This window comes from Procambarus clarkii, chromosome 91, assembly GCF_040958095.1.
Source record: "Procambarus clarkii isolate CNS0578487 chromosome 91, FALCON_Pclarkii_2.0, whole genome shotgun sequence".
In the NCBI taxonomy this organism is placed as follows: Eukaryota; Metazoa; Arthropoda; class Malacostraca; order Decapoda; family Cambaridae; genus Procambarus; species Procambarus clarkii.
This window is the reverse complement of record NC_091240.1, coordinates 16,368,226-16,388,886: the sequence shown is the minus strand read 5'-3', so window position 1 is coordinate 16,388,886 and position 20,661 is coordinate 16,368,226. Positions and strand designations below refer to the sequence as shown.

Sequence of the window (20,661 nt, the reverse complement as noted above, 5' to 3'; positions counted from 1 at the left end):
CACGGCTGCCCCGGGGGTTTTCTTGACGCTGGGGCTTTGAGGGGACAGCTTGGCCCCGGGGCCTGCAGGGTGGGTTCCCGGGGCTGGGGTGAGGCTAACGTAAGGGGCCTCAGGCCCCGTTGGTCCCCGCCGGGGTATTTCTACCCCTCTGGGTGGGTCTTGCGGTTTTGTGGTGTGAGGTTTTTCCGTTCCCCCTCTCCGCACGTGCTTTGTGGGCGTCGGCCCCTCCCTGGGCTCAGTTTCCTTGTCCATTGTGCCCGTTGTTTCCCTCCTGTCGGTGGGTACTTTTCTACGGTCTTTGCCCCTCTTTTCCGGGACGGGCCTTCTCCGTCATGTCCCCCTCTTCTTGGGGTTTCTGCATGACTTTTGGTCTCAGGTGCAACGGGGTTTTTGTGCCTTCGTTCTTTGTGCTTGCTTCTTTGTGTTCTCGAAGGTTTGGGACGGTTTTGCTCCGTCCCGTTTTCTGGTACGTCTGTCGTCATTCGGTTGAGCTTCCCTCCGGGCCTTTCTAGGGCTTGTGGGTCCTATTCCCGGCAGCTTCTGGATGTTTGGCCTTCTTGTTCTTTTGTGCATATCTCTTCTCTTCGCGCTGTCTTGGTGCTACTCGTTTTCCTGGGGGCGATTTTGCTCCTCTTAATGAGTCTTTTCGCTTTTGCCCTTCTGCGGGATATTGGTGTGGGGCGGCTCCTTATGCGGGTTCCTTCCCTGTCGGCTGCACTAGTGGCGGTGGACTTGCACGCTTGTGGCATTTTGGTTTTGGTCCTGCGTTTTCTTTTCCCTCCTGGGGCTGTCATAGGATTGGCTTGCTGAGGATGTAGAGGCGCTTGGTGCCGTTCCTGGGTCTGGCACCTTGGTTTCTGCTGCTAGCTTTCGGTATCGATGTTCCTTATGTGCCGTTTCGCAGGCTGTCTCGTGCGTTGTTTCACCTACGGCCTGCTTATGCACTGCCTGTGCCGTCCTGGTCTTTGGACAGTGTGCTCTCCTGTTTTTCTTCTCCTTGGTGGTTGTGGCTCCTTCGGTTCAGGTTTACTTTGCCTCGGCTCTCTTTTTATGATGGCATTGGCCTCTGGGGGTCGTATGGCAGATCTTCATGCTCTTCTCAGGCGCAGTGGTTTTTGGGTCCTATGGTCGTGGTCATAGGTTTCTTCGTCTGCGGCCGTTCTCCCTTTTTCTGGCGAATGATGTGCCTGCTGCTTTCCGGAGGGGTCCTTGGGTTGTTGTCTCGACTTCGTGTTGAGGAGTGGTTCACCGACCGCCTCCCAGGTATGTCCCCCTTGTTTTCTTAGGTAGTCTTTGGTGAAGTAGCTCCGGGGAGCCGTAGGGGCTCCCCCCAGGAAACCAGCGTTGAATGTAATGAAACACCATTTTCTGGGTGAGCCCCGGAGGCTCCCCAGCACCCTCCGGTCGGCGTTTTTTTCGCGGTTTTGATATCCAGCCTCAGAACTGGGGTGGGGATCGCCGGCGCGGGGGTCTGGGGCTCCCCCTTCCCCCTCCCGGGGAGGGGGGAGCTGCGTAGACATGTGACACGGCTCGTGTGACGTTATGCTTGTTAGTTCGTTTTCCTGGGGGAGTTCTGTCCACTCGTTTGTCGATTTTTGTTGTTAACCAGAATAGGGGTTTGTTTTGTGGCGCTTACCTTTCTGGGTGCCTGTCCTGGTCGATGGCGGATATAGAATGCTCCAAATCACATGTGCATTTGTATGGGCCATTGCTCCCCATGCCTCTCTGAGGGGGCCAAGTTCTGGCTTGTGGTTCTCGGCAGGCCTAGAACTCCACCCACATTGACTGATGCAAAATAGTTAGGGTATCCATATCAGCCATGGATAGCTCCGGGGAGCCTCCGGGACTCACCCAGAAAATGGCGTTTCATTACATTCAACGCTGGTTTTCTGTGGGGAGCCCCTACGGCTCCCTGGAGCTACTTCACCAAAGACTGGAGTATGTTATGTTAGACCGGGACATTAGCTATGGAGTTCAGACCTACCAGGGACCAGCGCCAGAACCTGGCCCCTTCAGAGAGGTTTCAGTGAGCAATGGCCCTGGAAAACCCCATATGGTTGGGGGTTTTCCTTATCTGCCATCGACCGGGGTTAGGCACCCAGAAAGGTAGGCGTAACAAAACAAACCCCACATGGTAAGAAACTACAACAAAAACCGAACAGAGAGCTAGAAAACTCCCTACAACCCCAAGGAAAATAATCAAACAATCAATTTACTGCCGCGCCAGTCGTCCGCGTAGCCCTTCCCTCCCCGGGAGGGGGAGAGGGGGGCCCGGACCTCACCACACCGGCTGCCTTCAGTTCACAAGCTAGTGTCAACCGGGATAGACGCTTCTCTGGCCTCAAATTCCTTGGCGGTGTTTGCCTCGTGTGGTGTTCTCTGCTATTTTTGTGTGGTGTGCGGTGGCCAGGAGTACTTCATCAGTGCCGGGGCTGCATGCGCCTAGGGGCTTCCTTCCCTAGGCACCCTGTGAGTACTGCCCTTGCGTGTCAGGGTTATCTTCTCTGGGGCGTTCGGGAACCGCTCCCGTAGAGGTTCTTGCTGCTCGGCATTTGCCTCGCCCTTGGGGCCAGCTGGGGCTTGGGGCCCTTGTTTGGCCTTGGGTAGGGAGTGGTATTGTGCTGGTTAGGGCGTCAAGGTGTTGCGCTGCCTGCCACCTAAGCGGCGACCAGTTCCTGTTGCTCTGGGGATGGTGTACTTTTGCGGGGGTTTTGTTTTGTTTTGTTTTTGTTTGCCTGGTAGAGGTTCTGCCTCGTGGGCCCATAGTTCCCCTGGTATTGTTTTGGTGGCCCTCTGCTAGGCCCCCGTGCTTGTACACGTCCCAGGGGTTTTCAGTATTATCATTTACCCTTGTTTTGTTTGGGTTTCTTAACGGTTAGCAACACCTTGCCTGGGCTTCCCGTAGTTGCTAACCTACGGGCCCTGGAAACCCCTGTTAGGGCTTGGGGACCCATGGATGCGTCTCCCGAGTTCCAGCCTGCCTTGTGCGGGTTTGAAGGTTGCAGTGTGCCCTTGTCTCAGGGTGACAGTCACCTGTTTTGCTTCCGTCATGCTGCCTGTTGGGTCAATGACACCTTTGACCCAGAGTCTTGCGAGTCATGTTCTCTGCCTGTGCTCCAGTTTTACTCTGAGGATGTTCCTATTAGGTACAGGCAGCATCAGCATTGCATGTTAGGTTTAGGTTATTGCAACGCGCTAGGTTGGTTTCCCACCTGGATGCCCCGAGGCTGCCCTGTTTTGGCTTTAGGGACCCTGACCTGGGGGCGTTGGTCGCTATGGCTTTGGCTCCAGCCGCGCCCTCTGGTCCTTCCCCTGTGGTTCTTCCTGCACCTCCTCCCCTGTGTCCGGCTCTGAAACGTATGCGTGTTTCGGCCTTGGCACAGGGTTGCCCCATCGGGGGCTGCCCCATCCGGGTCGGGGACGGAGGCATTTGAGCCGGTTCCTCCTGCCGAGGCTTCTGGGTCCCACCAGCAGACCCCTTTCTTGTCTGCCTTTCCCTTGGACTCTACCTTTTCTTCATGGGTGGAGGGTTTGGAGGACGGCTCTGCCTCGGGTCCCGACGTAGGGGATCCTGGGGCTGGGGAGGAGTTGACCTGGGGGCCTTGGGCCCCCTGTGACCCGGCTTGGGTGCTTTTGCCTTCCCCACGGGGTTTATTGTTGCAGGGGGAGGGGTTTTCGTACCCCCCTTCCCTGTATGAGTATGATTTGGGTTCGGCTCCTCCCCGGGTTCAGTTCCGGGCGCCTTTGGGTACCTTGGCTCCGTCTTTCCAGGGGTTTGCTACTTCCCGTATCTCCGCGAAGGTGGCTTGGGAAGCTCTTGCTGCATACCTCTTGCGAGACCCGGGTTATGCCTCCCCAATGGATCCGTCCTCGTTTGAGTTCGGTTCTTCTTCCCGTTTTTGGGTGCGTTTGGAAGTTCCGGAGTCTTCCTGGCTGGCAGACTGCCCTTTCTTTTCATTGGGGGCGTGGTATGGGTTCTGTCGGACCCGCACGCTTGATTGGCGGGAGACTGCTACTTTTATGCAGGTTTACCTGGGGGGCGAGTTTGAGCACCTTAATACGTGCTTATTCGCTCCCATGCTTTCTCGGGATGTTGGCCTTTTCCAGCTTCATGTGCAGGTTCCTCAGCTTTTGGCTGCATTGGTTGCGGAGGAGTTGCGCTCCCGTGGGCATTTGGCTTCGGTCTTGCGTTTCTTTTCCCTTCTCGAGCTCTCTTCTGCTTGGCTTGAGGAGGATGTGGGAGCTTTGAGTGAAGGGCCTTCGTCCGGGGCACTGTCTTCGGCAGCTAGGGCGTCGGCTGCACTGTTGAAGCTCTTTGCGCCATCCTGAAGGAAGCGGTGTCTCTGTTTTTTGCTTCTCGCCTCGCGTGCCATCAGGCTGTGCTCGCCCTCTCTTTGGAATCCGCTTGGGCCCTGGCTCTTAGGTTTTCATCTCCGTTTTGTCCGTTGCTGTTTGCAGAGACTGCGGTGTCTCAGTTTCTGCATGCAGCTTCGTCTAGTTGTCGTCCTATTGCGGACTTGTTGATTCTCCGGAGCGATCGTTCTCGGCAGTTTCGGAGGGGTCGTGCCAGGGTTCCGGGTTCCGCTGGTCGAGGTGGGCCATTGGTGCCAGTTTCTGAGCCATTGTTTCCTTCGGGGCCAGTGTCGTCTGGTCGGCGCAGTGATCGCCCTGTTCGACAGTTGGGTTCTCGTAAGGGGCGTCGGCCCTTTCGCGGTTTGCCCCGTTGACGGGGCGATGGGGGGGAGGCTCGCTCTGTTTGCCCACGCTTGGTCCCACGATTTATGGGCCTTTTCGGTCGTGTCATCCGGCCTGCGGTGGCGTTGGGCGACTCGTCCTCCTTTGGGGGGTTCGGGGCTAACAGGGCAGGTTTCTTCTCCTGCGCTTCGTCAAGTCATCTTGGAGAGGGTGCGCTTGGGCGTGGTCGAAACGACTACGTCCCTCAGGTGGGTTTCCCACCTGTTTCCAGTGCCGAAACGGGACTGTGCGGATCTGAGGTTCATTCTGGACTTGTCCCGTCTGAACCCCTGTGTTCCTTGCCTCTCCTTTCGGATGGCTACTCTGTCGCAGGTCCGGCTTCTGTTGGAGCCGGGTGCCTGGATGGTGTCCCTGGACCTCAAGGACGCGTACTGGCACTTTTCTATTCATCCGGGGTTCAGGGACTGGTTAGGTTTCGTGGTGGGGCGTCACGCTTACCGTTTTCGATGCCTACCTTTTGGCTTGAATCTGGCACCTCGCGTTTTCACGCGTCTGACCTGGGTTGTGGTGACCCGTCTGCGTCTTCTAGGGATTCGGGTTTTGGCCTACCTTGACGACTGGCTGGTGTGGGCTCCCAGTCGGTTGGCTTGTCTGCTCGCCAGGGATATGGTTCTTTCCCAGCTCGCCAGGTTCGGGTTCCTGGTGAACTGGAGGAAGTCCCATCTGGTTTCATCCCAGGTTCGGACCTGGCTGGGTCTTGTTTGGGATTCTCGGACCGCTTCCATGTCTCTCCCTCCAGAGGCGTTGCGGCGGCTGTGGGACCGCCGTCAGCTGTTTCTGAGGGGGTCCCGGGTCATTCGGCGGTTGCTCGAGCGGTTGTGCGGGAGTCTGAACTTCGCCGTGCTAGTCTACCCGCCGGGTCGGGTTTGGCTCCAGCGTCTGTTTTGGTTCCTTCGTGGACGTCCTTTCCGCCTCTCTCGCGATCGTTGGGTTCGTCTTCCGGGGGTCTTATGTCGGTTGCTGCGTCACCGGCTTCCTCTTCGGGCTTTTCGGGGTTCGGTCCCTTGGCGCCTTCCCGAGCCCTCGCTCGATGTGTTCACGGACACGTCGTCTCTCGGCTGGGGCTTTGTGACCAGTGCTCACCAGGCAGGCCAGGGACGGTGGGGTTCGTCCGTCCTTCCATCGGGCTCACAGCACGGGTCAGGAATTCGCGGCTGTCTGGTTCGCGCTTCGGAGGATTCGGGTCGCTCGGGGATCGACCATTCGCCTCCATTCGCCTTCACGTCCGGGGAGTATCCAACTTTCTGGCGGACGGTCTGTCTCCCTTCCTTTCCCTGTCCACGAAGTGGACGATCGACAACGACTCGTTTCGTTGGATCTGCCAGACGTACGGTCTCCCAGATGTGGACCTCTTTGCGTTGGTGTGGTCTCGGCGTCTCCCAATATATGTGACGCCCTTCCCCAAGTACGAAGCGTTCGCGGTGGATGCCTTTCGGCAGGACTGGTCGAGGAGGGGTTACCTGTACCTCTTTCCTCCGGTCCATCTGTTGCTTCGGGTTCTGGTTCGGTTGGAGACATTCCCAGGGAGAGTAGTCCTCGTGGCCCGTTGGTGGCCGGCCCAGCCTTGTTTTCCGGTGCTTTTGGCTCGGTGCCCGAACCCGGGACGTTTCCCGCGGCTCCGCCTCTTTCAGCAGGTCGGTCCGATCCGGTACGGGGCTGGTTCGACCTTCTCCTCTGCTCTTCGCGTCTGGTCTCTTTGACCTTGGTGTATCACCATTTCTATGGTGATCAGGTGGCTTCTTTAATGGTGTCCCACCTGAGAGCTTCGTCTCGGCGACAGTATGAAGTTTCCTGGCGTTCTTTTTGCCATTTTCTGGCTCTTCGTAGGTTGTCTTTTCTTTCGGATTGGGTTGCTTGGTCCTTTCTTGGCTTTTTCAGGACCGTCATTTGATGCCTAATACTGTCACCTCGTATTGTGCGGCGCTGGCGGAGCCGCTCAAGCTAGCTTTCGGGGTGGACGTCACATCCGCCCCGTTTCATAAACTTTCCCGTGCTATGTTTCACCTCCGGCCTGCTCATGCTCCTCCTGAGCCGTCCTGGTCCTTGAACAGGGTGCTCTCCTATCTTTCCTCTCCTCAGTTTGTGGTGGCCCCTTCGGTTCCCGATTGTTTTTCCAAGGCTTTGTTTTTGTTGGCATTGGCCTCTGGGGGCCGGGTAGGGGAGCTTCATGCTCTCCTCCGGTGCAGGGTTTCTGCTCTTTTGGTCCTGGGTGGTAGGTTTGTCCGTTTGCAGCCTTCTCCGTCTTTTCTGGCGAAGAACGAGACGGCTGCTTTCCGGAGGGGTCCGTAGGTCATTGATGCTTGGTTGGTTCGGCCGGGGGTGCATCATGTGTTGTGTCCAGTTGCAGCACTTTGCCGTTACCTGCGCGCTTCAGCCGGGGTGGCTAGGGATGCGCTTTGTGTTGATCCGGTTTCCCCTCGTTCCCTGTTCCAGGGCTCGGGCCTCCCAGGTTGTCCGCAGGGTTATTAAGTCTAGCCAGCCTGCGGTCTATCCTCGCGCCCATGACGTTAGGAAGTTTGCGGCTTTGGCTGCCGTGTTTGGTAATATGTCTTGGGCACATATTCGGGCGCGTGGATTTTGGAAGTCGAACAGGGTCCTGGCCGCCCGTTATTTGATGAATGTCCCTGCTCCTCGGCGTTCTTGTGTTGCTTTGGGTCGCAGGTTGCAGCCAGTTGTCTCGACTTCGCGTTGAGGAGTTTGTGGCCGCCGCCTCCCGGGTAAGTCCCCTTTTTCCTTATCTTTGGGTATGTAGCTCCAGGGAGCCGTAGGGGCTCCTCACAGAAAACCAGCGTTGAATGTAATGAAACGCCATTTTCTGGGTGAGCCCCAGAGGCTCCCTGGCTACCCTCCCTCCCATCCGGTCGACGGGATTTTTCGCGTTGGTTGAAGCCTAGTTTCCGAACTGAAGGCAGCCAGCGTGGAGAGGTCCGGGGCCCCCCCCTCCCCCTCCCAGAGAGGGGAAGGCTGCGCGGATGACCGGCGCAGCAGTAAATTGATTGTTTGATTGTTTTCCTTGGGATTGTAGGGAGTTTTCTACCTCTCTGTTTGGTTTTTGTTGTAGTTTCTTACCATGTGGAGTTTGTTTTGTTATGCCTACTTTCTGGGTGCCTAACTCCGGTCGATGGCAGATAAGGAAAACCCCCAACCATATCGGGTTTTCCAGGGCCATTGCTCCCTGAAACCTCTCTGAAGGGGCCAGGTTCCGGCGCTGGTCCCTGGTAGGTCTGAACTCCATATCTAATGTCCCGGTCTAACATAACATACAATAGCCCGATAAGCTCCAGGGAGCCTCCGGGGCTCACCCAGAAAATGGCGTTTCATTACATTCAATGCTGGTTTTCTGTGGGGAGCCCCTACGGCTCCCTGGAGCTTATCGGGCTAATGTATGTTATGTTAGACCGGGACATTAGCTAAGGAGTTCAGACCTACCAGGGACCAGCGCCAGAACCTGGCCCCTTCAGAGAGGTTTCAGGGAGCAATGGCCCTGGAAAACCCCATATGGTTGCGGGTTTTCCTTATCTGCCATCGACCGGGGTTAGGCACCCAGAAAGGTAGGCGTAACAAAACAAACCCCACATGGTAAGAAACTACAACAAAAACCGAACAGAGAGGTAGAAAACTCCCTACAATCCCAAGGAAACTAGCAAACAAGCAAACATCACACTTTACTGCCGCGCCGATCGTCCGCGCAGCCCTCCCCACCCCGGGAGGGGGAGGGGGAAGCCCCGGACCTACCGCGCCGGCTGCCAAGCTTCAGTTCGTTCGCTAATGTCAACCGGGATTGACGCTTCTCTGGCCTCAGTTTCCTAGGCGGTGTTTGCCTTGTGTGGCGTTCACTGCCGTGTGTTGTGTTGTGCGGTGGCCAGGAGTACTTCATCAGTGCCGGGGCTGCATGTGCTTAGTGGCTGACTTCCCTAAGCGCCCTGTGAGTACTGCCCTTGCGTAACAGGGTTATCTTCCCTGGGGCGTTCGGGAACCATTCCCGTAGAGGTTCTTGCTGCTCGGCATTTGCCTCGCCCTTGGGGCCAGCTGGGGCTTGGGGCCCTTGTTTGGCCCTGGGTAGGGATTGGTATTGTGCTGGTTAGGGCGTCAAGGTGTTGCGCAGCCTGCCACCTAAGCGGCGGCCGGTTTCTGTTGCCTCTGGAGACGGTGTACTTTTGCGGGGTTTTTCTTTTGTTTTTCATTTTCTTGCCTGGTGGGGGTCTGCCTAAGGTGGTTATAGTTCCACTGGTAGTGTTTGGCGGCCCTCTGCTAGGCCCCCGTGCTTGTACACGTCTCAGGGGTTTTCAGTGCTATAATCTACCCTCTTGTTATGTTTGGGTTTCTTAACCGGTTAGCAACACCTTGCCCGGGCTTCCCGTAGTTGTTACCCTACGGGCCCTGGAAACCCCTGTCTGGGCTCGGGGGACCATTGAATGTGTCTTCCGGGTTCCAACCCGTCTTGTACGGGATCGTTGGTTGCTGTTCCCTTGTCTCCGGGTGACAGTCGCCATTTTTACCTCCGTCGTGCTGCCTGTTGGGTCACTGACACCTTGACCCGGAGTCTTGCGAGTGTTTCTCTGCTTGTTCTCCAGTACTCTCCTGATGTTATTACTGTTCAGAGTACAGGCGGCGTCCATGTTGCAAGCTAGGTTAGGTTGCTGCAACATGCTAGGTTGGTTTCCCACTCGAATGCCCCGTGGCCGCCCCGTTTGGTTAGGTGCTGCTCGCCCCTTTCTCTCCATGTTCCCGGCTCCGAACCGTCTGCGGGTTTCGGGGTCGGGGCGGGGTTTAGTTGCGGCAGAGACTCGGGCGGTTTTCGGGGGCTGCCCCGTTCGGGTTGGGGACGGTGGTTTGAGCCTGTGCCTCCTGCCAAGGCTTCTGGGTCTTACCAGCGGCCCTTTCTTGTTTGCCTTTCCCATGGACTCTTGCTTTTCTTTAAGGGCGGAGGGCTTGGAGGACGGCTCTGCCCCGGGGCCTCTGTTGTTGGTTCCCGGGGCTGTGGGGGTTGCCTGCTAGCAGTTCTGGGGCGGTTTTGCCCCTTCCGGGGTTTTTCTGCTGTTGGGCGACGTTTTTCGCCCATCCAGTCTGCTAGCTTCCCACATTTGCTGGCGTGTTTTTGTGTATTTAGCGTCAGTCACAGCCCCTGCTGGCGGCCATTTTCGTCTGCCGGTTTCACGGCGTGGCCACCAGGGCGGCGTTGCGGTTTGTTTACATGCGTCTGGGTGTGCGAGCGAGCGTCTCTGGTGAGTTTTCAAAAAAAATTTCAGGGTTTTTGTTCTCCTGTTGTCGTTTCTTTGTTTTTCTGGTGTTTTCTTGCCGTTGCCTGTTCCTCTGGGAACGTTTGGGTGTTGATTTTGGGTCTGAGCCTATGGGTTTAGGCTCAGTGCCCCTGGCTGGTATGCTTGCTCCCACACCTTGCCCCTCGGTTTTCGGTCTGTTGGGACCGTTTTCCCAGGGCATTCTGCTGGGGGCTGTGCTTTGCCTTTCAGTGGTGTTCTCCGCCGGCAAATGTGGTGGTTTGGGCTCCCCCTGGTTCGATTCTGGGTTCCTTTGGGTTCCTTGGTTTCGTTCTGGAGGTTTCTTCCTCTTGGGCCCCCTTTTGTGGGTTCAGGGGACTTTGTTTCCTCGTGTGACCCGGTTCTGCCTTTTGGGGTTCCGGGGTCTTCCTGGCTTGCAGACTGATCTTTTGGGTCTTGGCACATGTTGCGGTTGTGCTGGGACTTTGTGGTTTTGCTGTCAAGGTGGGCCTTTTGATGCAGTTTTGTGTCTTCTTTGCCGGGCCGGCGTAGTGCTCTCTGCCACTAGTCGGCGACTTGTGCTTTTACAATATTTGTCCTCACCTAGTTGTGCTTGTGGGGTTGAGCTCTGGCTCCTTGGTCCTGCCTCTCAACCGTCTATCAACAGGTGTATAGGTTCCTGTGCCTCTTGGGCTCTGTCATGTCTACATATGACATTGTATGGGTGTCAGCCTCGTTACTTGTGTGTGGAGTCACCACATTACTTCCTAGTGCTTTCCCGTTCCCATTCTGACACTAAAAAAAAAAAAAAAAAAAAAAAAAAAATCTATCTGTGGCTCTTTTGGGTACTCAGTTTCCACCTGTGTCCCCTAGTGCGTGTGCCCCTTGTGTTACATAGCCTGTCCTTATCAACCCTGTCGATTCCCTTGGGTTTCTTGAATGTGGTGATCAGGTCTCCTCACTTCATCTTCCAGCGAAGTGTGGTTTCATTCCCGTAGTCTCTCCTCATGACTTCGGTAGTGTACTTTTTCTTCGGAAGAGGTTCTGTTCCCTTCTCTGTTGACTAGGCGCTGGGGGAGCGGCTTGCTCTGTTGCCTCTCGCTTGGTCCCGCTGTTGGTGGGCGCTTTGGGTTGTCTTCCGGCCTCTGCTGGCGTTGGAGGACGGCTTCTCCCCCTTTGGGGGGGGTTCAGAGCTGGCGGGGTGGGCTTCTTCCCCTGCGCTTCGTCATTTCCTCTTCGTGGGTGCGTGGGGCGTGGTCGATCCGCCCCATCCTTCTGGGCTTCCCGTCTGCTCTTTGCAGTCATGAGCTTTTCCCGTCTGCAGTTCTTCTGGACTTCTTCAGTCTGCGCCCTGGGTCCTCTGCCCTCCTCGGAGGACTGTTGTCTCCTGTTCGGATTCTGTTAGGGCCGGGTGCATGGATGGTGGCCCTGGACCTCCAGGTCACTTCTTGGCACGTTCCTCTCCAGTTTTTCTGGGGCTAGCATGGTTGGTGGTGGGGCTTCAGGTTTTTATTGCCTTCCCTATTTTGTAATGGGCACTTCGTTATACTCTTTGCATCTTTACCGGATCTTAGTGCCCTGTCTGAGTCTGAGATTCGGTGTCTGGCCTACCTCGACGACTGGCTGGTGTGGGCTCCCAGTCAGTCCGCTTGTCTGCTCGCCAGGGGATGGTTCTTTCCAGATCGCCGGGTTTGGTTTCCTGGTGATCTGGAGGTTTTTCCATCTGTTTCCGTCCCGGGTTCGGACCTGGGCCTTGTTTAAGGCTCTTGGGCCCCTCATTGTCTTCCCTCCAGAAGTGTTACTGCTTCTGTGGTCCCGCCTTTGGCTGTTCAGGAGGGGGTCCCGGGTTGCTCAGTGGTTGCTTGGGCGGTTGTGCGGGAGTCTGCACTTCGGCGTGCTTGTCTGCCCGTGGAGTCGGTTTTGGCTACGGCGTCGGTTGGTTCCTGCGGAGACTCCCCTTCCGCGTCTTGCATTCCTTGGGTTCCTCCGGGGATCTTGTGTTGGTGCTGCGTCACCAGCTTCCTCTTTGGGGTTTTCGGGGTTCCGTGCCTTGGCACCTCCCCGAGCCTTCGCTCGATGTGTTCACGGACGGGTCGTCTCTCGGCTGGGGCTTTGTGACCAGTGCTCACCAGGTCGGCCGAGGTTGATGGAGTCTCTATCCGTCGGGCTCACAGCACGGTTCGGGTGTTCATGGCTGTCTGGTTTGCACTTCGGAGGGTTTGGGTCACTAGGTACTCTACCATTCAGCTCTGTTTGGACTGTTCTCTGGTGGTTCTTGCCGGAACCACAGGGGTTTGGCTAACCGTGTGGTTCGTGTCCGCGGTGTGTCCTGCGTCCTGGCGGACAGCTGTCTCGGTTCATTCCTCTTCGTGGGTTGGCCAGTTGTCGCCGATTCGTTTTGTTGTCTCTGTTGGGCATATGGACTCCTGGTCATGGACGTCTTCGGGTCGGCGTGGTCTAGGCGTCGCCCATTTTGTGGCGCCCTTCCCACCTGAGAGGACTTCACGGTGGAGGCTTTCGGCAGGACTGGTCGAGGTGGGGGGTACCTGTTCCTCTTCTCCCGGTCCAGCTGTTGCTTCGGGTTCTGGCTCGGTTGCAGCCCATTCCCACGAGAACAGTCCTTATGGTTCCTTGGTGGCCGGCCCGGCCTTCTTTTCCGACGCTGCTTGCTAGGTGTCCGTACCCGGGGCGTTTTTCCTGAGGCTTCGCCTCTTTCAGCAGGCCGAATCGGTCCTGTCCGTGACTGGTTCGGCCTTCTCCTTGGCTCTTCGCGTCTGGTATTTTGACGCGGGTATCACCATCTCTATGGTGTTCAGGTGGCTTTGTTGACGGTGTCCCACCTGCGAGCTTCGTCTTGGAGACAGTATGACGTTTCTTACGTTTTCTCGTGTTTTGTTTCCCCTCCGGCCTGCTCATGCGTCGCCTGAGCCATCCTGGTCCTTGTTCAGGGTGCCTTCTTATCTTCCCCTCAGTTTGTGGTAGCCCCTTCGGTTCAGTTTCCTGCTCTTTGGTACTGGTGGTAGTTTTATAGGTGTGCAGCCTTTCTCTGTCCTGGCGCCGGTCGTGATGGCTGCTTTCCGGAGGGGTTCTTGGTGCTTGATTGGTTTGGCCGGGGGGTGCGTCCTGGGTTGTCCGGTTGTGCTTTTTGCTGTTGCCGGCGTACCGTGTCTGGGGATGCGCTGTGGTTGATCCGGTTCCTTCGTTCCCTGTTTTCAGGGCTCGGGTCTCCCAGGTCGTCCGCAGTGTTTTCCTTCTTCCAGCCTGCGGTCTGTCTTTGCGCCCGTGCTGTTCAGACGTTTACAGCTTTTGCTGCTGTGTTGGTGACGTCTCGGGCTCATTTCGGGCGCAGGGATTTGTGGGTAGCGCGGGTTTTTGGCCGCCCATCCATATGTGCGTCTGTTCTTGGGCGTTCTTGTTGCCTTGGGTCGCAGGTTTGCGACCAGTTGTCTTGGCTTTGCGTTGCAGAGTTTGTGGCGGCCGCCTCCCGGGTTAGCCCTTTCTTTTCCTTCTCTTTGGGTATGTAGCTCCAGGGAGCCGTAGGGGCTCCCCACAGAAAACCAGCGTTGAATGTAATGAAACGCCATTTTCTGGGTGAGCCCCGGAGGCTCCCTGGAAACCCTCCCTCCCACCGGTCGGCGGTTTTTTCGCGTTGGTTGAAGCTTAGCTTCCGAACTGGAGCTTGGCAGCCGGCGCGGTAGGTCCGGGGCTTCCCCCTTCCCCTCCCGGGGTGGGGAGGGCTGCGCGGACGATCGGCGCGGCAGTAAAGTGTGATGTTTGCTTGTTTGCTAGTTTCCTTGGGATTGTAGGGAGTTTTCTACCTCTCTGTTCGGTTTTTGTTGTAGTTTCTTACCATGTGGGGTTTGTTTTGTTACGCCTACCTTTCTGGGTGCCTAACCCCGGTCGATGGCAGATAAGGAAAACCCGCAACCATATGGGGTTTTCCAGGGCCATTGCTCCCTGAAACCTCTCTGAAGGGGCCAGGTTCTGGCGCTGGTCCCTGGTAGGTCTGAACTCCTTAGCTAATGTCCCGGTCTAACATAACATACATTAGCCCGATAAGCTCCAGGGAGCCTCCGGGGCTCACCCAGAAAATGGCGTTTCATTACATTCAACGCTGGTTTTTTCACAGTTTTTGACATCCAGCCTTAGAACTGAAGGATAGATAGTTGGCGTCTGCGGCTGGGGCTCCCCCTTCCCCCTCTCAGGGAGGGGGGAGCGGTGCAGACAGTGGTGCGGTGACGTGGTGACGTCATGCTCGTTTGCTTGTTTTCATTTGGGAGTTCTGTCCACTAGTTTGGCTTTCAGTAGCAATTTCTTAACCAGAATAAGGGTTTTAAGACGCTTACCTTTCTGGGTGCCTGACCCAGTCGATGACAGATATAGAATGCTTCCAACCACACTGGAGTTTCTATTGGCAATTTCTCCTCGTGCTTCTCTCTGAGGGGCATGAGGTTCTGGCTCTTGTAAGTCCTGACATTTATTTACTTACACATCACATCCTCTGTAGGCCTAGAACTCAATTTGCTTAGACTGATGCCAGAGTCTAATGCATTCACATCAGACCGGTTAGCTCCAGTGAGCCTCCGGGTCTCACCCAGAAAATGGTGTTTTATTACTTTTAACGCTGGTTATTTGATGCGGGTTTATCACCAATTGTATGCTGATCAGGTAGCTTCGTTGATGGTGTCCCACCTGCAAGTTTCGTCTCGGCGGCAGTATGAAGTTTCCTGGCAGTCCTTTTGGCACTTCTTGACTCTTTGTAGGTTGGCTTCGATTTCTGTTCAGGTTGTTTTGTCCTTTCTCTCTTGGCTGTTTCTCGACCGTCATCTTATGCTGAATACTGTCGCCTCGTATCATGCGACTCTGGTGAAGCTGCTTCAGCATGTGTTCGGGGGTGTATGTCGCTTCTGCTACGTTCCGCAAGCTTTCTCGTGCGTTGTTTCACCTCAGGCCTGCTCATGCGCTGCCTGAGCAATCCTGGTCGTTGGACCAGGTGCTCTCTTTTTCTCTCTTCTCCTTGGTTTGTAGTGGCCCCTTTGGTTCAGCACTGTTTTTATAAGGCTTTTTTCTTGTTGGCACTGGCCTCTGGGGGGGTCGGGTCGGGGAACTTTGTGCTCTCCTCCAGCACAGGGGTTTCTGCTCTTTTGGTTCTGGCTGTAGGTTTTTTTGGTTGCAGCCGTCTCCTTTTTTTCTGGCGATATATGAGTCTGCTGCTTTCTGGAGGGTCCTTAGGTTGTTGATGCTTGGTTGGTCAGACCAGGGTGCATCATGTGTTGTTTGGTTGTAGCTCTCCTCCGCTGTCTATGTGTCATGGCCTCCCTGGCCATGGCCGCGCTTTGGGTTGGCCAGGTTTCCTTCCCTCCTTCCTGTTACAGGGTTCGGGTCTCCCGGGTCGTCGCAGGGTTCTCCTGTTTTGCCGGTTGCCTTGTTTTTGTTTTCAGGCGTGTGGCGTCAGCTTCCCGGGTCCTCTTTTCCTTATCTTTGGTGAGGTAGCTCCGGGAAGCCGACAGGGCTCCCCCCAGAAAACCAGCGTTGAATGTAATGAAACACCATTTTCTAGGTGAGTCCAGGAGGCTCCCCTGCATCCCTCCGTCCCTACTTCAGTGGTATTTTTCGTGAGTTTTCCATGAGTCTTCCCACAGGTTCGGTTGTTGCTCCAGGTCCAGGTTCACTTGGAGACTTTACTGGTTCTCCCTTTTGGCCCCTTGGTGGTCAGCCCAGCCTTTGGTTTTAGGCCCTTCGGTTTACTTCATTTTCTGTTTGGGTTATTGGGTCCAGCCAGCCTGCGGTCTATTCCCGTGCCCACGACATTTGTAAGTTTGCTGCGCTGGCTGTCGTCTTTGGTAACATGTCTTGGGCTGACATTCGGTGGAGAGGTTTTTGGAAGTCGAACAGGCTCCTGGCTGCTTGCTACCTCTCGCTACCTCCTGGCTGCTCGCTACCTACCTACCACCCACCAGCCTAAGAACTGGTGGGTGGATCGCCAGTACAAGGGCCTGGGGCTTCCCCTTTTCCCTCCTGGGGAGGATGGGGGAGTTGCACAGAGGCGTGATGGCATCATGCTCATTTGCTAATTTTCGTTTGGGAAGTTCTTTCCACTCGTTCAGCTTTCAGTAGCAATTTTTCACCAGTATAGGAGTTTGTTTTGGGGGTGTCTACCTTTCCGGGTGCCAGACCCAGTCGATGGCAGACATAGAATGCTCCCAACCACACAGGGGTTTCTATAGGCCATTGCTCTTCGTGCCTTTCTAAGGGCACCAGGTTCTGGCCGTGGTCCCCAGTAGGTTATCTTGGGGTTATCTTGAGATGATGTTGGGGCTTAGCATCCCCAGGGCCTGGTCCTTGACCAGGCCTCATTTTTGTTACACATCCCCAGGAATCAACCTGTAGCAGCTGTCTAACTCTCAGGTACCTTTTTATTGCTAGGTGAACAGGCGCATCTGGGTGAAAGAAACTCTGCCCATTTATTTCCGCCTCCACCAGGATCAAACCTCAAGACCTCAGAACTACGAATCCAAAGCACTGTCCACTCATCTGTCATGCCCCTATAATAGTAATAATATTTTGCACTCTTTCATGTATAATTGTGAGTTGTAATTGTGGGTGTGTGTGTTTGTGAGGAGCGAGATGGTAGTGGAAGAGCAGCCAGCCCAGCTTGTGCTGACGGCAGTACTTTTCAACAAAGAGCCCATTGTACTGGAATGCGAGAGTACCTACCCCTGGCTCGGCTAGCGAGGTGGTTTGAGGAGTTAGAGACAAGCTTTCAGAGAGGGAAGGTGACCAGCCAGTCTCTCCTGCAATCTTCACCCTAGGCGGGTGCCTGTCACCCCTAGGGTGCATCCATCTGAGTGAGAGGTAAGAGCCAGTGTTGCTTGATTGACTAGGGTGTCTTAGGGGTAACGAGCTAGTGGAGTCTGAACCATTTAGCCATGTATGGTGTGGGCGTGTATGGAGTGGGTGACCCCCCCCCCTTTTAATTAGGTCAATATTATGTTAAAATAATAGGATGCCCAAATGTTAAATAGTAAGACCTAGTATTCAATTGCTTGAAAATGAAATAATTTGATTCAATAAATGTCTGTGTATAATAACAAGCATGACGTTTGTTCAATTCCTCCTTTTTGAATCACTGTCCCCTCAAGAGTTAAGGCTAGAGATAACTAGATGAGCCAGTGAGAAATTAAGCAGTGTTCCTGTCGCATTGTTTAAGTGGAAGTAAGATTTAGTTTGTGAATGAGACGGGTGGTGGCAGCTTATATTAGAATATGTAAAGTACAATTAACATCAGTATAACATCTCAGAACAACATCATTTTACTCTATGAGTCTACTCTCCCTACTCCTTCTTATCCCTCCTTCCTTCATTCCTCCTACCTCCACTCTTCCCGTGCGCCTCTTGTTTTCTCTTGCCAGATGGACGAGTTCCCCCTCAACCTTATGCATGTCTCTCCCCTCTCTTCTTTTCCTTCCTCCTCTCCTTCTTTCTTCCTTACTTTGCTTTTCTCACCATTACAGAGTAGATAGAAAAATGTGGTGTTACACCCCAAAGTACGCAAGACCTTCATGCACATTGATGCCAGAAAGTTATACATATCCATATCAGCCTGGATAGCTCCAGGGAGCCCCCGGGACTCACCCAGAAAATGGCGTTTCATTACATTCAACGCTGGTTTTTCATATAGTTTACAGTGAATTGTATTTATTAAATATATATACTGTACTACACTATCATAAGTAACACAGATTCTATTTATTTTAGTGGCCATCGGGATCGAAACTTCATTCTGCATTACACATTCCCCTCTTTTGCGACAAATGAAGTAGCAAGAAGTGGTCCAATCTCTCGACGTGAGGTAGGCCATGGAGCTTTGGCCGAGAAGGCTCTGAGACCTCTCTTGCCTTCTTACTTCCCCTTTGCAATACTTCTCACATCAACTGTACTGGAATCCAATGGTATGTTTGTTGGTAAATAGATTTTTTGTTGTCATTATATACAAAATTCTTCAATTTTTGTTGTTGTCATTGTAAGGTACGCATTAGGATATTTGATGCAGAGCTCCAGCAAAATTAACATCTTCAGTACTGAGATGTACAATGGAGTAGCTGTTAAGTTATTAATATTGATATGTACAGTATTAACTTTCTGGGGGGGGGGAGCCCCATCGGCTCCCCGGGAGCTATCCAGGCTGAATGGATATGTGTATCTTTCTGGCATTAGTCAATTCCTGGAGTTCTTACCTATCGGGGGACTACGAGCCAGAACCTGGCCCCCTCAGAGAGGCACAAGGAGCAATGTCCTGTAGAGACCCCCCTGTGGTTGGGAGCATTCTATATATGCTATTGACAGGAACAGGCACCCAGAAAGGTAGGCGCCCCAAAACAAACCCCTATTCTGGTAAAAGTATTGCGACCGAAGGCCGATCAGGTGGACAGAACTCCCCAAACGAAAATTAGCAAACTAGCATGACATTATAATGTTGCCGCGCTGCTGTCTGTGCAACCCCCCCTCCCCGGTAGGGGAAAGGGGGAGTCCCAGACCCATCTGCCGGCGACCTAACCTACAGTTCTTAGGCTGATGGAAGTCTGGTGAGGTCGTGCCTCTGGCTAAGGTTTTTGTTTCAGTTCTGTGCCTTGTGGTGTGGGCTGTCTCTAAAGGTAGTGCGTGAGCTGGGAGACGTATTCCACGGTATTCGGGCTGCATGCACCTAGGGTTCCCTTCCCTAGGTGCCCTGTAAGTACTGCCCTTGGGGCTTGGGGCCTCCTTCCACAAGTCACTTTGGGATCTACCTCCACTGTGCCGTTTACTGCTCGGTACTTGGCTGCCCTTGGAGTCAGCTGGGGTTTTGTTGCCCTTGTTTGTCTCTGGGTAGGAGGTAGTTTTCGTTACTGGCAGAGGCACGGGATACTGCACAGTTAGTTTTCACCTATTACAGCGGCCGGCTCTGTTCCGCCTGGGTACGTTGTCCTCTTGCGGGTTTTTTCTTTTGTTTTTCTTTTTTGCCTGGTGAGGGGTCTGCTTTTGTGGTCCCCCATCACTGTTCTTGGGGTATACATATTTATATATCTATATTTCTGTGTTTGGTGGTCCTTCCCACTTGGCCCCCATGAGTGGATACGTCCCGGGGGTTCAGCTTTAGCAGTTTGTTTGTTCAGCTTTAACAGTTAGACTTCAGCGCCGGATCGCAGTACCCTGCCTGAGCTTCCCTTAGCGTGTAACCATGGCTAAAGGCCCTGGGAAACCCCATGGGGGGCTATGTGGTCCGACGGATGTGACCGGATGTGACCTGAGTGTCCCCCTCGCGTCTTGCAAGTTTGAAGATTCCCTTGTCTCAGGGTGACACTCTCCTGTTTTGCCTCTGCCTTGCAGCCTGTTGGGTCGATGATTGTTTTGACCCGGAGTCATGCGCCGTGTGTTGTCTGTACGTGCTCCCGTTCACCCAAGTCACTAATAATGTTGTGCGGGGGTGCAGGCAGCTGCGGCGTTGCATGCCAGGTTTAGGTTGCTGCTTTAGGTTTAGGACGTTGCATGCTTTAGGTTTAGGATGAGGGAGTTCGTGTTGGTTTCGGGTCTACCCCTCCCTGGGTTCGGTTCCATGTCTCTTCAGGTCTTTTCAATTCTGTCCTTCCTGGGGAGTGTTTTTCCCCCCCCCCTTTCCTCACCTTTTTCGCACTTATGTCGTGTTGCTATTCCCTTCGTTTCGGGATCCTTGCACATCAGGGGAGCCGGTTGGCCGAGCGGACAGCACGCTGGTCTTGTGGTCCTGGGTTCGATCCCAGGCGCCGGCGAGAAACAATGGGCAAAGTTTCTTTCACCCTATGCCCCTGTTACCTAGCAGTAAAATAGGTACCTGGGTGTTAGTCAGCTGTCACGGGCTGCTTCCTGGGGGTGGAGGCCTGGTCGAGGACCGGGCCACGGCACACTAAAAAAGCCCCGAAATCATCTCAAGATAACCTCAAGATAAGATCCCTTGGTTTGGGGTGTCTTTGGGCCCGTATGTGCCTCTGTGCGCTTGTTTGTCACGGTTTTTGTTGGTTCGTGAACATCTTCAGTACTTCCTCCATTCTTGGAACGTCTGTTCACTTCCGGTGAGGTTTCCCTCCAGTCCCTCTTTTGTATTCATATTGTCTGCTTCCTGTTTCAATATTCCTCCTGTTCGTTACCTTGTCTTGTATGTCTGTATGTATACCTTGCTGGTGTATGTACAATATGTGTACATACGACTGGTGTACGAGCCATGCCGCCCGGAAGACAAGTGGTGCGGTTCGTATCTCGGGTGCTGGGGCCAGGGTGATCGTTTTGTTTTTGGGCGGTGTACATGAGTGTTGGTGTTCCGCGTTCTTTCTCGCAGATTCTACGCCATTTTCGCTGCTCTTCTTTCCGGCCATAACCCCCTGGATACTTGGTGTTCTGAAGCGGGTACATACGACTGGTGTACGAGCCATGCCGCCCGGAAGACAAGTGGTGCGGTTCGTATCTCGGGTGCTGGGGCCAGGGTGATCGTTTTGTTTTTGGGCGGTGTACACGTGTGTTGGTGTTCCGCGTTCTTTCTCGCAGATTCTACGCCGTTTTCGCTCCTCTTCTTTTCGGCCATAATCCCCTGGATACTTGGTGTTCTGAAGCGGGTGTAGGGCGGCTCTGAATGGCGCCTCTTCCGCCTCTGTACTGCATGCCCCTCGTCTTCTACTGG

At 54.5% G+C, this 20,661-nt stretch overlaps 1 protein-coding gene across 3 annotated transcripts in view; it reads left to right on the top strand.

Annotated features, from left to right (window-relative positions):
• The window catches only part of PNPase (polyribonucleotide nucleotidyltransferase 1), a 343,937-nt gene that overhangs the window by 201,299 nt on the left and 121,977 nt on the right, over positions 1-20,661 (top strand). For all 3 annotated transcript variants that reach the window (XM_045767790.2, XM_045767791.2, XM_069318828.1), the window contains one exon: positions 17,733-17,926. In XM_045767790.2, the coding sequence (XP_045623746.1) occupies positions 17,733-17,926 (194 nt within the window). The remainder of the gene's footprint in view (positions 1-17,732; positions 17,927-20,661) is intronic.